General features: G+C 45.0%; 1 protein-coding gene across 1 annotated transcript in view; it reads right to left on the bottom strand.

Annotated features, from left to right (window-relative positions):
- Positions 1–302: 302 nt before the first annotated feature.
- LOC309362998 (cyclic AMP-dependent transcription factor ATF-7-like) overlaps positions 303–16,358 on the bottom strand; it is a 102,745-nt gene continuing 86,689 nt past the window's right edge. The window contains 7 exon segments of the mRNA XM_081899075.1: positions 303–749; positions 3,910–4,107; positions 6,047–6,199; positions 7,894–8,007; positions 9,582–9,681; positions 11,709–11,866; positions 13,186–13,320. Of these exon segments, the coding sequence (XP_081755201.1) occupies positions 420–749; positions 3,910–4,107; positions 6,047–6,199; positions 7,894–8,007; positions 9,582–9,681; positions 11,709–11,866; positions 13,186–13,320 (1,188 nt within the window). The 3' untranslated portion in view covers positions 303–419.

Here is a 16,358-nt window from a genome sequence, read left to right as displayed (position 1 = left end):
GCAGATTGATCTAGTTAGTTCTTATGAAATAGTCCTTTAATCTACTCTGGCTTCCTAGTGATGAACCTTTACAGTTGTACCTTGGTTCTGGAACAACTTGCAACTCAATCGTTTTGGCTCCTGAACGCCGCAAACCCGGAAGTGAGTGTTCTGGTTTGTGAATGTTTTTTGGAACCCGAATGTCTGATGTGGCTTCTGACTGAGTGCAGGAAGCTCCTGCAGCCAATCGGAAGCCGCACACTGGTTTTTGAATGTTTTCGGAAGTTGAACAGACTTTCAGAACGGATTTCGTTCAAGAACCAAGGTACGACTGTATTTGTTTGTTTCCTTTGCCCTCAGATTTGCCTTGGCTGCTGCTACCTCCTTGGACGTTTCTGTAAGCAGGTGTAAATAATTTGCATATGTGGCTCCTCCTGACATCACCTGGAACCCAAATGTCTGACGCACGTTCTGCAGCTTCCGATTGGCTGCAGGAGCTTATTGCAGCCAATCCGAAGTCGCGCTTTGGTTTCTAAACGTTTTGGAAGTTGAACGGACTTCTGGAACGAATTCCGTTCGAATTCCAAGGTACTGAGATTGAAACATCTACACAGCCTACCCTCTTTGACTCTGCAAGTATGTTCAGAGGCTCCCCACTTACCGAGATAACCTTGTGTTTTCTTCTGTAATGCAGTGACAGGGCAGTCTTTGTGAGCCAACAGAAGCTGTTTGAGTTGAGCAACTTCATTCCGTAATAATGTAACTTCATTCTGCAGGAAAGGAAACATTTATCTTCATTGCATGTGCTCTCATGTCCAGCCTTTCAAACTTTTGTCCTTAATTGTTCGGGATAGGTATTGTATAAAATGGGGGGTGTTGTGAGTCATCTTGCTGGTTACCGGAGGCAGGAAATGCTCCATTTTTGGCATTTAAATAACTGATCTGATCTTAGGGTTTTAACTCTGTGCTTAAGCAGTGCTTTTTGCCTCTGAATCTGGGAGCGACAATCAATTGGGGGGGGGATCCCTCGAACAACTGTGCATATTTAAACATAGTAAAATCACAATATAAAATGCTCTAATTATTACAGAAATAGTTATCCACTTCAAGTTCATGGGATGGGGTGGGCTAAAATTCACACACATGCAGCTTGCTAGAATGTTTAAAGGCACACGTTTCCATCACTGAAATACAATGAAAGACAAGCCTCCATGCAAGGAACTCGGCCAAAATGCTGTTTGGTCAAGAGGGCAGATTGCAGCTACTGACGAGCCACAGCACCAACTGGACAGGAACACCGCAATACATCCAACCTTTATTAATACAGTTGCATGGATTGTGGCAGCTATTCTTAGGTCCTAGTATGCAGAAGTGGCCTCTGCAGGGGTCACAGGTCACAGCTTGCATTTAAAACATCTGAGCAGAAGCTGCTTGCATTTGTAACCCTGCCACAGCAGTCTTTTTGCGGCACTCCAAAGATAACATTGAAGGCACTTATGAATGGCTGGGGAGATTAATTCAATGAACACAGAGAGAACTCAGAGGAGTCCTTTTGGGTGAAAAGGAAGTCCTTGCTTCCGTTCTTTCACAGGGAGACAGGATGTCCACCGCTGGATTAGGTCCCCTTCCCAGGGACCAGCCTGGCAAGGCTAAAACCTTCTTCCTGGAAGTTGGGAACTTTCCAAAACAGCCAAGTAATGTATGTAGTGGGAAGAAAATCCCACAGAAAAACTGCAAACTAAGTGGCCCCTAACGACCTCCAGCAGCAAATCAAATTAGGTCAAAATTCCATAAAATATGGGATAAAACGTGAGAAACTGGCCTTCCAAGGTTCGGTGTGGTGGGAAAAGTGAAAGCAAAAACACGCTGCATGCACTTAGGCAAGGATTTGAGTCACTGCTTACAAGAACAGAAGTCCACCTGGTAGGAGGACATTAGGTGATAAGATATTAAAAAAGGAGAGCATCCCAGGGAGGGAAGAAAACTCTCACACCTTTGCTGTAATTGAGCCCTAAGGTTTAAGAACTCTGCACCCAAAGGCTGCCTCTGTTGATGTGCAGATGGCACAGAAAGGTATCCTTTTGCGTGGGCTCTCTCCCAGAAGGCTGAAAAGGGAACCATTCCTTAACCAAGAGAGCTGGAATTAGAGGTAGCATATTCAAAGATAATGCAAGGATAGAGTAGCTATAGGAACCCCTCTGCAGGTCAATAAAGCCTAAAGGAGAACAAGAAGGCTCCTACTGGTTGCATAAGGCGAATGTAAAGAATACTAAGGATAAGGCCTTGCATGTCAGAACTCAGGACCTTCGAAGATGCTGCAGCTAAGGGCTCAAACTAACTGTGGGGAAGTACACCAACACCACATTCAGGCTCATGGCATGACCAACGAGAGATGAAATCCATTAACAGCAGTAAAGAACTTCTTGATCTGGGTTAATAAGCAACCGTCTGTGCCCCTAGGCTTCCAATGATACTGAAAACTGCTAAAACTTTCCTTGTCTATGTATTTGGTCACATACAAGAATCCAAACCATCTTGAAGGAAAAATAAAATGTCATTTCCTAAATGTGTTGCACCATGCATTACTGTAGGTGCATACAGTGGAAGAGTTACAGGACAGCAGACGAGTTGAGATGACCCTGGGTTGCCATCTTTCAACTTTCAAGCAGTCAGGTTGTAAAGCTGTGGTTGAGGATAAAGAAGGGCAGTCCTGATATTACCAGTAACTGCCATGGATCAATACTGGAGAGGACAACTGGATCAGAAATCCCGTGCCTGCTTAAAGATGGTGATGATGTCTGCCTTGTATTCTGTGAGCCTCCCAACTGTCTCAGAGATCAAGAGAAGGCCAAGTAGTTTGCAGACTTGCATCAGTCAGCCCAGCTTCTCTCCTTCCCTACTAAGTCTGCTTCTGAAGCAAGCCACCTGACTGTTTCTGTTAGTGGTATGAAGTTCAGTTTTGGGAACTATCAATCTGGATGCTATCTGCTGAAACACCCTCCAGTATATGTATCCAGACTGATCTACAAATCTTCAATTTACCCAGTCTGTATGAGCATTCAAATCCCCCCAAGATAAGCATGACATTATGGGGGAAAGCTGCTTCTGCCCCCCATTGAAGGCTGACTGCTTCCTTGAGATGCTACAGGGAGTGGGCATTGCCCTGTCTGTTCAGATACGCTTTTGCACTGGTGTTGTTGATATGGAAAAGTACCGTATTTTTCGCTCTATAACATGCACCCGACCATAACACGCACTTAGTTTTTAGAGGAGGAAAATCCGCAGGCATGCCATCCGTAGGCATTCCCTCCATAACACGCACAGACATTTCCCCTTACTTTTTAGGAGGAAAAAAGTGAGCGTTATGGTGCAAAAAATGCGGTACATTTCACCTGTACAATCAGGAGATGAAAGCTAAGCAGATTGTATTTTTGTGTGTGATTGAAATGTGGATACAGTGGTACCTCTGGTTACGTACTTAATTTGTTCCGGAGGTCCGTTCTTAACCTGAAACCATTCTTAACCTGAAGCACCACTTTAGCTAATGGGGCCTCCCGCTGCTGCCGTGCCACCAAGTGCGATTTCTGTTTTCATCCTGAAGCAAAGTTCTTAACCCGAGGTATTATTTCTGGGTTAGTGGAGTCTGTAAGCTGAAGCGCATGTAACCCGAGGTACCACTGTACAGTGGTACCTCAGGTTACAAATGCTTCAGGTTACAAACTCTGCTAATCTGGAAGAGTTACCTTGAGTTGAGAACTTTGCCGCAGGATAAGAATGGAAATCGTGCTGGCAGTGCAGCGAAGCACGCCTCTAGTTAAGAACAGTTTCAAGTTAAAAACGGACCTCTGGAACGAATTAAGTTCGTAACTAGAGGTACCACTGTATGTGTAATATTGAAAGAAAAGTATTTAATATGTTCCAAGCACTTACACTTAGTTGGATGTTCTGTGTTGTGAGCTCCTCCGCCTTCTTCTCCAAGGATGACACCCAGAGCTTGCGCTTCTGGCGGCAGCGGGAGGCGGCAGCCCGGTTCCGTTCCAGGAAACGCTGCCTGCGTTCATCTGGATCTTCATCCATTGTGCGTCTCCGTCTGCCTCCTGTGCTAGGCGTGGGCTGAGCTGGGGAAACCTGGGGTTGAAGAATGAAAGAATTGCCGAAATTAACGAACAAGATTAATTGGGCAGTTTGTGCACTCGCAGGGCAGCCCATTAAACACTCAGCGGCCAATTAGTAACAACGCAGAACAATTTCCCCGATTCTTGATCTCATATCCTCACTAACTCTCACCAGGACATTTAGGCAAAATAGCAATGTAAGATTTGTGCAAGTGACTCAAATACTGATTGTGTTCATGCTTTTCTTTCTTTTAACCCAGTAGGGACTGTGTCATGTGGAGTAATAATCCTCTAAGCCTTTAACCTATTTGCTTTGCAGTTCTTGTTCTGTGGGACCAACAGGGACACTGAAAACCTTTTCCATTATTTCAAGAGAACAAAGAAAACTAGCTGCCAAGAGCAAAACAGATCTGCAGGTTCCCACCTTAGCTCAGCCCCACCAAATGGGCTTTATAATTATGCAGACCAGTTTACACTTTGCTACTACTCACTGTCAGTCAGGCAGCATATGGATAGTAAACTTCTGGAAGCCTGTCTAGCTGACAGAGCAGGTGGTGATTTTGATGGAAGGCTGGCATTTGGTGAGCTGGCAGGAACAAATGGGGTGCATTTAAACCCAAGTCATTAAAACAGGAAGAGAGAGAGAGAAGATCTGAAAACAGATATTCCAGACTGTGTCCCAATTGCCTGTGATGCCTAACTGGCAACTGTCTGGCAGCAGTGGTGACAGAAGCAACGGGGTGAAAGACGCAGCTTCTCTGAAAGGCAACAGGCTTCCTATACCCGTTCAGGGGATCTGGAACTCAGTGCCAAAACATCTCAGATTCTATAGCTAGAAAAGCCAAATCTGGCAACTGGGGGAAAAGAAACCCCATACAAATGAATTATATGCATATAACATTTCTATGCTTCTTTTTGCTTGCAGAATCAACAACCTTGGTTGAGTATATTTGGCAAATGGAAAAAAGGAGGGTTGGGTCTCACTGGTGGTGGTGGAGCAGAATGTAGATGCAAGGCATCTACAGTGACATGGGAAATGAACTGGGAGCTGTGTGGAGTAATGTACCATCACTTTCTGGCTACTAAAAGACTGACAATACTTTTTTTCTGAAGACCTGATGGTGGAATGCGAGAAGAGGCAACATTGCCTATGGTTACATACACATCACACTACTGTCAGTAGCAGACAGATCAGTCAGGTTTTTAAAGGGTAAAGGGACCCCTGACCATTAGGTCCAGTCGTGACTGACTCCGGGGTTGCGGTGCTCATCTCACTTTATTGGCCGAGGAAGCCGGTGTACAGCTTCCGGGTCATGTGGCCAGCATGACTAAGCCGCTTCTGGCGAATCAGAGCAGCACACGGAAACGCCGTTTACCTTCCCACTGGAGTGGTACCTATTTATCTACTTGCACTTTGATGTGCGTTCGAACTGCTAGGTGGGCAGGAGCAGGGACTGAGCAACGGGAGCTCACTCCGTCGCGGGGATTCAAACCGCCGACCTTCTGATCATCAAGCCCTAGGCTCTGTGGTTTAACCCACAGCGCCACCCGCGTCCCTCAGTCAGGTTTTTGCAGTGTTTCAAAAGCCTGCAAAAGCACACCTGACTGTGTACGACAATGGGAACCAAAAGTGAGAGGGTAATTGTGCTTTTGTCTTATCAATTTTCAACTCCTTTAAGTTCTCTGTTTCGTTCCGAGCATCTATCTAAAAGCCACCCAAACAATTTCCCCTCATTCCTCCACAGTCATGAATACTCGAAACTTGTTCTTTTTACACAAAGCCTCTGAATTTGATAGCAGCCAGTGGATTTCCCATCAGATGTCATACCACAAGCTGAGGGTGTGACTGCAGCCAAATCAAATTCAAATGTCCATGGTAAGCCCCCCTTCCCAGAATATTACAGCTCCCCTGTCCCAAGTTCTGCTTTGATGTGTTCCAGCTTCAAGCAGACCTGTGGTTGGGCTGGAGAAGGTGCATCAGGATGCTGGATGAGTATCTGACCCTGTTCAGGATGAGACGTCACCATTGTGCTTGCTGAACCCACCACCATGCCACTGCCATTTAGTGAGGAAGTAACTCCTTGCGTCAGACTGGCTTTTAGCCTCTGTAGGGGGACAAAAACAAAACAAAATCAGGAGAGGCCCAACCATTTATTTCTCTTTTACCAATACACACATACACCCCCGTCTCTCTTTACTACAAAGATGCAGGCTGTTGAGAATGAAGCCTGGCCAGACTCTTTAGGAAATGCTGCTAATAGCCAGGTTTCTATTTCAAGGCAAGACATCATCATGATGTCAGGACACACAATAGATGCAAGCAGAGGGAGGGACCATACATGTAGCTACCATTTTCAATGAAGATCACAGGCAGCTTGCAACATCTAGTCCCAGCTAAAACTGACAACTGAGCTAATTGAAAACTAAACGTATATCAATGCATTTGCTCACGTTCATTGTCTGACTCTCCAAAATCATCCTTTGTTTTTGTGTGCAACCCGCACACCTCTCTTCGCACCTTTCCCTGCCCTTCTGTCGTCTCCCACTCAGTTTCTAAATTTAGACTGCAAAGCTACTTGGAGAACAGATGTGTCTTTTTTCTTTACGATGACAGCATCACCTGAATCTTATCGATCAGTTGGCTCCCTTACTAAAGTACAAAGAGGCCCTGAGGTTAGAATTCTATTTACTTATAGCAGCTTTTTGCTTTATATTGAAAATGAAGGGCAGAGATTCATTCATTTTCATGTTTGTTCCCTCTTTTCCTACTCTCCTCCCCAAGGTCTGTAGCACAGGGACACCGGTAGCAGCAGTGAAGAGCAGACTGAAAGACTAATCTGTGAATCTAGAAATCATAAGAAACCGCAGGTTACTTCTGTGGACAAGCATTCACCTTGCCAATATTCACAGCTACCCTCTTCCCTAGTTTTCATAATGTATTTTGGGCACTGAACCTTCCTGACAGTGTCTAATATCCGCTAGGGAAAAAATTGAGGGAGCTTGATAAATGTACCTAGGTGTCACAAGAATGCCCGGGTTGCCTCCATCTGAATGTTGCTCTCTGTTCTGCCCTTTCCTTATCCTGCCCTTTTCTACCCCACTCTACTTTCCCATGGGACACGGGTGGCACTGTAGGTTAAACCACAGAGCCTAGGACTTGCTGATCAGAAGGTTGGCGGTTTGAATCCCTGTGACGGGGTGAGCTCCCATTGCTCGGTCCCTGCTCCTGCCAACCTAGCAGTTTGAAAGCACATCAAAGTGCAAGTAGATAAATAGGTACCGCTCCGGCGGGAAGGTAAACGGCGTTTCTGTGCACTGCTCTGGTTCGCCAGAAGTGGCTTAGTCATGCTGGCCACATGACCCGGAAGCTGTAAGCTGGCTCCCTCGGCCAATAAAGCGAGATGAGCGCCGCAACCCCAGAGTCGTACACGACTGGACTTAGTGGTCAGGGGTCCCTTTACCTTTCCCTACAAGGATATACGCTATCCCATCCAGTTATAGGCTATGCAACTTGCACCGACAGACTACAAAGTGCTGTCTTTTAGGGGAGAAGGTAAAGTATACGGCACTCTCTTTTAACTGCTAGTGGTTTCAGTGTTAACAGAAAGTGTTAACAGAAAAACAACAACCTGAATGTGACCACATGCATCGAGTGACCACATGCTTTGAGGTTATCCCCCATGAGAAAACTGTGTTAGGGGGCGATGTCGGGGGGGGGGCCAACCACGGCCGCATCTCATTTCCTAAAATCGTACTCTAGGCAAGCTTGCCGATTCTGTTGTTATCTAACGCAACTCACCATTTTAGCTTCTGAGTGCACTGGAAGGCCTGATGGTGAAATGGAGCCGCTGCTGATAATTGGAGGGCCGGGAATACCAGGAATGTTTGGCACCACAGATATAGGCCTTGCCAGCTATAAGTTGGAAGGGGAATGGAAAACACCTTGTATAAGTTAAGCAGTTTTGTTGATTAACTCCTACAGTGTAGGAGAAGGGATGGGCGAGAAAGCTTGCTTGATAAGCTGTACATGTTAGAAATCTAATCACCAGTGTTTGAGAGATAAAAAGAAACAAACATTGGAGCAGCTTAAGAGAGCAGAGGAGTACCAATGGCAGTTTCAGAAAAGTTAGACATTGCAGGAAAGAGAAAACACCAATGCTTTCTTTCGTTTCCTCTGAACCATTTCACGCATTATGCTGCAGCAAATCTCAGCACTGAGCTACGGCCAATCCTAGATCTAATATTCCCATTTATGCTTGAGATTTTTAGGTGTACAATATCTTAAATGTGCACTGCAAAACAGTAATGTGCAATCCAGCCAACAGAAAGCTTTTACCATTAAATTAGGTACTTCTAGCAACAAAAGAGTAGAGTTCTGGATCCAGGCCAGCTTGACTACTAACCCCACCATATCAATTCAGTAGTATTGTGCTTGGAGAGCAAATGTGGTTTAATGGCTTCAGGGGGGCTTTGGACTGAAGATGCCCAGGCTTAAAGCCTCATTCAGCAACAAAACTCGCTGGATGATGTTGGGCTCATAATCCTCTCTCAGTCTAATCTATTTAACAGGGTTGCTATTATGGAAATACATAACAACCATATATAAACCTGCCTGAACTCCTCGTACTAAGGGCAAGATAAAAACCGCTACTAATCATTACAATGCAGAGAAAAGCTTCTGAGGACACCCTTGGGATTTATTTTCCTTTCTGCAATTCTTTGTGGGGTGCACCACTCTTTTTGCATTTTTACAATGGGCACACAACTTCCATATGAGTAGAAGAGAGAAAGTGACAGGTGGCCAGCTAGAATTCATGCAGTATTTCTGAGATAACCTGGAGAAAAGGCAGTTAAGTGCCCAAACTAGATTTTCAGATTTATAGAGCTTCCCCTCAGACAATTCTAATTTCCAACACATGGCAGAAACTTCCTGAACACTTAAATAGATGAAAAGTACACCCACAAAGAAAGAGAAAAGTGGATTTGTATAGCACAGTCAGCAGCAGAACCAATGCAAACTGCACCAGAAGGTACTTGCATTTGTCAATCACATACCCCAAGAAAATTCATTTGCAGAAATAAAAGCTAAATAACCATTTCATGCCCCGAAGAGGCCAGAGAGGGAGTTTTTCTGGCCTGGAAAGGCCAACATGTTCTCTGTAAGCTTGAATGATTTCAGCATAGAGCTAGCTAATCAGAGAGCCTGCAGTTCCCAGCGTTGGAACCAACAGTGTCTGCCATCTGCTCTGATGAAGATTCAGTTTTGAGCCTCCCCCCCCCCCAGCAATGTGATTGGCAGGTGCTGCTAACTTGCAGGCTGGTGGCTCCCTCAACCCCCACATCCTCCCCGCTAGCCCAGGCTTATCTCACATGGAGGGGCAGAGAGAGATGTCAATTTTGCAAATTAAAGTGATCGCATATGCTCTACAAAGGGGGGAAACTGTCCCTTCCTTTATCAAAAGTAGCCAGGCTGGAAGCTTCTATTACCGATATGACAGAAGGCATCTGAACGGGAGGGCCAGGAAGGACGGGCATGGTCTGTCCATTCACAAGGTGCATGACAAGTGGTACAGAGCTGGTGGGAGATCTGCGAGAAAACAAAAGACAAACACAAAACATATTGCAGTCCAGTTTGTGAGTACTATCAGAAATCCCCTACCCAACACATCTGAGACACAGCTGATCCCATGTGACACACAGAGCCCCCTTCCGCTTCCTAAACTCTCCACTGAAAAGCTGAGCATCTCTGCTCTGGCAATAGCAGAGTTAGCAAACGTAATATTTTTCAAACATTAATTTTTTTGAATTGATAATAATTGGCTTCCATGCCAATGGAATATACATGGGTTACAAAAGCACAGGTGCTCCCAGCTTACATAGATCTGCTCAGGTTTAGACAGAATGTGCAAAGATATTCAAATTTCCTGATATTTGGCTTGATAATTACAACTTTCAAACCAGCATCCATCACCTGAGCCTATTATGGATTAGAGAGATGTGCAAAAGAGAGAGAGAGAGAGAGAGAGAGAGATGCTTTCCGGCAGAGAGCCCTCTCGTCAGGTGTAAAGTTCACTGGCCTTTCAACCCCAGTGCATGTGCAATTACAAGAGTAGATGGTCCAAGGGCCATGTAGGGTTGGCAGTAGTATTTTAAATAGGAGCCATACTTACTGAGGTCTCAAGTTGCAGAGAGATAGCTCTCCAGATGTACCTGAACTGCTAGCTGAAGGAGGCATTTTGAGATTGTAACATTGGGCCTACTGTGAAGGTCCATTTCGTGCAGGGAATGGAGGGGGATCCTTGGAGGGCCAGCCCATCCAAAGATCCCCTCCTCCCTGCAGGAAAAGAAGTCATTACCTAGAGAGAGGATCCATTTCAGGGCCAAACTAGTCTTCGTACGGCAGAGACGTGAAGCAACCTCCTAACGGATCTCATATATGGAAGAAAAGCCATGGAAGGTCACACAGAAGTTGTGGAATAGCCAAGAGGGGGGCTGCTTAACGCTTCCAGCATAAAAAAATACAGTGGTACCTCTGGTTGCGAACGGGATCCATTACGGAGGCCCGTTCACAACATGAAAAGAGCGCAACCCGGAACGGTGCATCTGCGCACGCGCGGGTTGCGATTCGCCGCTTCTGTGCATGCGCAAGAGGTGAAACCCAAAAATAACCCTTTCTGGTAATTCCGGGTTGCTGCAGGACGTAACCTGAAAGGACGTAACATGAGGTATGACTGTAGCTGAGAGGGGAATAATTGAGTAGCTACCATTTCTTCATTCAAAAGTCTTAAATCCTGTCTTTTTCATTTTTAAAAATACATCTATCGTGTATGTATTACATCTATTACATCTACATGCATTTGCTGTAGTTTGGCTCTTGGCCTCTGGGAAGGAGAGGTTTTAACTCCCTCGTGACAAGAGCTGTTCCCTGGATCCCAGTCTTAGTCAGGTTCTAGCTAGATCTGGAAACCTGAACAAGCCACAAATTCAAGTAAGAAGGTTTTCTAAAGTTAAAGAGAGGGAGCAATAACAGTTCAAGTAAGGGTCCAAGAAGCTGGAGCCTTTTACAGAAGATGACGATCCCAGTCTTAGGCAGGTTCTAGCTAGATCTGGAAACCTGAACAAGCCACAAATTCAAGTAAGAAGGTTTTCTAAAGTTAAAGAGAGGGAGCAATAACAGTTCAAGTAAGGGTCCAAGAAGCTGGAGCCTTTTACAGAAGAAGACTGCTCAGCCTCCCTCTATTCAAGGGAAGGAGACTGCAGGAGTGACACTGGAGACTTTTTAAGTAGACAGATACGAAGCTGAAGCCTTAACTTGCGGCAAAAGTGTTATGCATGAGACATAGTTTAAGTTTGATGGTTCTCCCTGTCCCATCTCAATCTTTAATTTGCTGTCTCTCTGTGTCAATTCTTCATGTACTAAATGATTTAACAGTCCCAGGGTTCCTATTTCCCCCTTCGTGTCTGCTCTTGTGCAGGTTCATACACAACTGGCAAATTCTACAAAATCTAAAATCATGAGATTTGCAGGAGAAACTCCTGGCCATTCACTGATTACCCAATATGAGGCCTCTTAAGGTCCCTACACCTCCCCCCACTCACGATCTCCTTACTTACCCAAGCTGTCTGTTGGAAGGTGGAGCTTGGGTGATGACAGAAGTTGGAGAAGGGAGAGTGGGATGCAGAGGATCATATCCCAAGTGCAGTGGAAGTGACCCAGGGCGTACAATGGTTGGAGTAGGCGTAGAAATGATAACAGGCTTTGAAGCACTCTCCTAAGAAACATGCACATACTCAATGAATGCCAGGCATTATCATTTTGTGGGACTAATAATGCATCCCTCCTACCAACCTTCATTATTCCTAGGACTACCGCTCCTGGGAAATCTGAAGCACAGAAACTTAACTTCAGCTGTACCCACAGAAACCAAAAGTGCTAAATCTTGTGTCGAGCATGAGATAACAATCACACACTCAATAGGCTGAAATTTGCAAGAAGCAAACAAGCTTCGTAAATATACATTAAATTCAACAGTAAAAAAAGGGGGGACACACACAAAGGAAGGAACCCAAACCATTCACATCCTTGCAACTAGATATAAATTATGCAAGTATTACTTAAGAACATCACTTGGCCTCAAAAGGCACACCCAGTTGCTTTAAAATCATGTGCCATCATACCAGATAATTTGTTCTAATTGCAAAATAATAGAGAAGTGCGGATGGATGAGATTTGCAGGACATCGGCAGGATACATTCCAGGCGAGAAATGAAGGCCATTAAAAGTTACAAAGCAATCCATTTCACCAAAGTGCCTCAACGACTCACAGAACTTTGAGCAGAAACTCCCTTTATCTTTTCAAGTGTCTCGGCTGGGACACTAAATCCTGATGAATGCACCAGGACTGTAAATCTGCAAAACGCTCCTGACATAGGGAGTAATCTGGGGTGGCTTCAGATAACAGTGTGCACCATGGCATCTTCTTACCAGGCCTCAACAAATTCGCATTTTCTGTATGTTTGTTTCTGTCTACTTTGCTTACAGTGAAGCTAGAAGATGTAGATTGCCACCTCTCAGTTTGCAGGGAGCCAGAATAGTGAAAATGGTCCTCTGAATCCAAGCCCAATGCCTCTATCAAGGGAGGCAAGAGCTTTAAAAATAGTTAACACCAATCAAGCTTCTACAAACTTCATTCTGTCAAAGCTTTTTCTTACTCTATGGGCCTGCTTCAGGTGCATCTTGCAGCCACCCCCAGCCCATGTTGCTTGTTGGAGCATGTGGGGGAGACACATAGCTGACCATCATTTGCATGATCAACACACCTTTCATGTGTCCACCCATGAAATGGAGAAGCTGGCTCTTACAACTGGCACTCTCATGTCATTATAGAAGTCTAGCAGTAGCCCTCTGTGTGCGGGGGCCAAAAGGGCACATTCTATTGAATCTCCTACAACTACGCCAGTATAACCATAAAAGATAATGAACACATATCTGCCATTTCTGATAGAAGCGGGTTTGTTTGTTTTAATATAAATTTTACAAGTGGGTGAATGCCATTAAAAACAGATGAAAAGACGACTCACGAAAGCTCACCTTCTCCTTGGCCTGCGGTGACTGTGGACTCGCTACCGGACTGTCTGGAGGGGAAGAGTCCACTTCAACTGGTTCTTCCTCTTTTATTTTGAGGTCTGGGGTAGAAGGTAGAGACATATCGAGGGGCCCAGAACACTATGGAAAAGCAGAATACATACTTTAGGGCTTTGCCATCAGGCTGCCTGGCTGATCTGTTCACCTTCCCCAGCTCCAGGCTTTTGCACACTAAGAGAGGCAGCACTCAGAATACTGGGTCTGCATGTCAATATGGAGAAGCAAAGATACCATGTATGGTGCAGGAGCAGCTCTGCCCTTCACTAAGGCGTATTCCTTTTCCTCCCAGGTGAAGGCCACACTGCATGGCTTTTCTAGCAACTCATATCAAAGATGGATTTTTTTTTTAAAGCAACACATTGTTTTTGAGATTCTGCGAGTTAATTCTCACCCAAGCAACTTCTCCTGACTTTTATCCTCCGCCAAGCCTTGGCAATATGAAAAGAAAGCTAAAATGCCTGTCGGTCACAAAAGGCACTTTCATTCGCAGAAGCGCTGCAACCCACTATATAAGTCATTTTTGAATTATTGCTTGATTTATCAAAAGCCAACAAGAGAGCCATACGAGTTATTGCAAATCTATGACCAGCCCATTGTAATAAAACCTCACCATATGCCTGAACCTGGAACCATGCCACCACACCTATTTTCAACAGCGCTACATGGCCCTTTCCAATTTTATTAACAGCAGCTTGTTGCCTTCGTAGATCAATGGGTCAAAGCAATAGCAAAAGGAAATGGCAAAGCTAGGGACTTGGGAGTGTGCGGCAAAGCAGGAAAGAGTCAAAGCACATCAAGTAGTCCTCAAGCAATCAAAAACAGCACAATGCTTCCTCCGGTTCTTGGATGGAGCTCCTCTGGAACATGCCAAGAAGATAAAAACAAGGTATAATGAGTGCTGGGAAGAAACAGGCAAAAGAGCATGAGGAGCAAGCCATCATTTGGTGTATTCAAGTCAGGGAACTGCTTTTAGTGGCTACCTAGAAAAAACATGGATCGTATATCTTTTCTTGTTGCTTCTCATTCCTTTGTTTGGCTGTTAATTCCCCCCCCCTCCCCAGCTAAATTCCTCTGCTTTCTACTGTGCTATACTTTGAGGGTGGGTTATCCTCCTTTAATCTCCTACCTCCATTGCTTACTATAATTTTCCCTCAAGCCCCCACTTCTATAGTACCAGCTTCTTCTGAGTCAACATAATACCAACTATGAGCTGTGTGGCACTTCCTGAAACCATTGTTCTTTAGCACAGGCTCAGAGTTATCTATCCTGACTGGCAAAGGTTCCCCAAATCACAGGCAGGGAGTAACCTCAATGCTTTTATTTTTTTGTTTAAACTCTGGATGCCAGGGAATGAGCCTCTTGGGGCTTCCTCCTTGCAAAGCATGGAGATAAACCATAGTTTATTTTATGAATGCTACAATTCTGAATATATATATATATATTGTAGAAATAAAATGCCACTGATTTCGGAGAGAGCAATTTCCAAGTGAGTATGCCGAGTAAAAGGTCCTGAAAGCCACTCCAGATTCTGGAGCAAATATATTTGCATAGGGTTATAGGCTTGTTAATTTCTTGACAGTTTAACACCCGTACACTTGAGAGGAAAGTCATGAGAGTTGCGCACTGTAGGTTTAGGGAGCCTGAAGGAGGCCTTTGCAACTGAAGCCCCCTTGGCTAAACGTAGCCCACTGATAAATGTTGCCTCTCCTCCCCCCCTGCCCCCGTTGCCAACCTAGAGCAGTATGGGAAAAGTGGCCTGTGTGGAAAATGAACTTGAAAGCAGACCATTTTATGAGAAGCCACTTAAAATGTGGGCCGCAGCCCTTCTCTTAGAGAACTGGTGTGCCTTAGATAATATGAGTTTTCAGGAAGTTCTGTGAAAATTAAGAGGAGAAATATTGTTTAAAAAATAAGGTAGACTACGATGTGATAGTAGTGCAATATTAATTAGGGAATGTGTAAGAAGTGATTAAGACGGAGAATTAGCAGACGAGTTGATGGAAGTCCAAAAAGATGATGTTGGTGATAAACAATACACACTACAACAGATTCTTCTAGTCCCCGGTGGAGTACCAAGTGGATGGTCACTAGCCAGGAGACAACTCATTGGGAAAGTTGTGAACCACAGATCACTCCACTGATTCTGCTGTGACAGGCCAGCTCCATCAGGCCTCCTCTTCCCTCAATGGTCATTTGGGGGGCAGCCATTCCAGCTGCCTCAGTGGGCGGGTTAAGAAACAGGTCTCATTTCATGAGCTTTGCTGAAGGCCCAGCTCCATCAGGTACCTCCTTCCCCCCAACTGTGCCAGCTGGTCATCACAGGAACATCTGGTGTAGGAAACTGGTGCCCAAGCTTTGATTTTGACTTTTTCCTTTTTTCTCACTGTCCTTGTCCCTTGCATGTCATGTTTTTGTTTTAGATCATATTGGATTGTATGCAAGCTGCTCTAAAGCCTTTTTTGGCTGAAGAGTAGGGTACAAATGCTCTAACTACATAAAGTAAATGCAGTCGTACCTTGGATCCTGAATGCCTTGTGAGTCAAACGTTTTGGCTCCTGAACGCCGCAAACCTAGAAGTGTTCTGGTCTGCAAATGTTCTTTGGAACCCGAACATCTGACACAACTTCTGCAGCCAGGGCCCGATTTAGGTTTGATGAGGCCATAAGCTACTAAAGGTAATGGGGCCCTTTATATGTCCAGCTGTCCTTTGTCACTGTTTTTTGTGTTGAATATATGTTGTTGTTGTTGTTGTTTAGTCGTTTAGTCGTGTCCGACTCTTCGTGACCCCATGGACCAGAGAACGCCAGGCACCTCTGTCCTCCACTGCCTCCCGCAGTTTGGTCAAACTCATGCTGGTAACCTCGAAAACACTATCTAACCATCTCGTCCTCTGCCGTCCCCTTCTCCTTGTGCCCTCCATCTTTCCCAACATCAGGGTCTTCTCCAGGGAGTCTTCTCTTCTCATGAGGTGGCCAAAGTACTGGAGCCTCAGCTTCACGATCTGTCCTTCCAGTGAGCACTCAGGGTTGATTTCCTTCAGTATGGAGAGGTTTGATCTTCTTGCAGTCCATGGGACTCTCAAGAGTCTCCTCCAGCACCATAATTCAAAAGCATCAATT

Source organism: Podarcis melisellensis (assembly GCF_964234715.1).
Source record: "Podarcis melisellensis genome assembly, chromosome: 2".
Classification (NCBI taxonomy): Eukaryota; Metazoa; Chordata; class Lepidosauria; order Squamata; family Lacertidae; genus Podarcis; species Podarcis melisellensis.
Note: the sequence above shows the minus strand (reverse complement) of the source record. Positions and strands in the feature narration are given on the sequence as shown.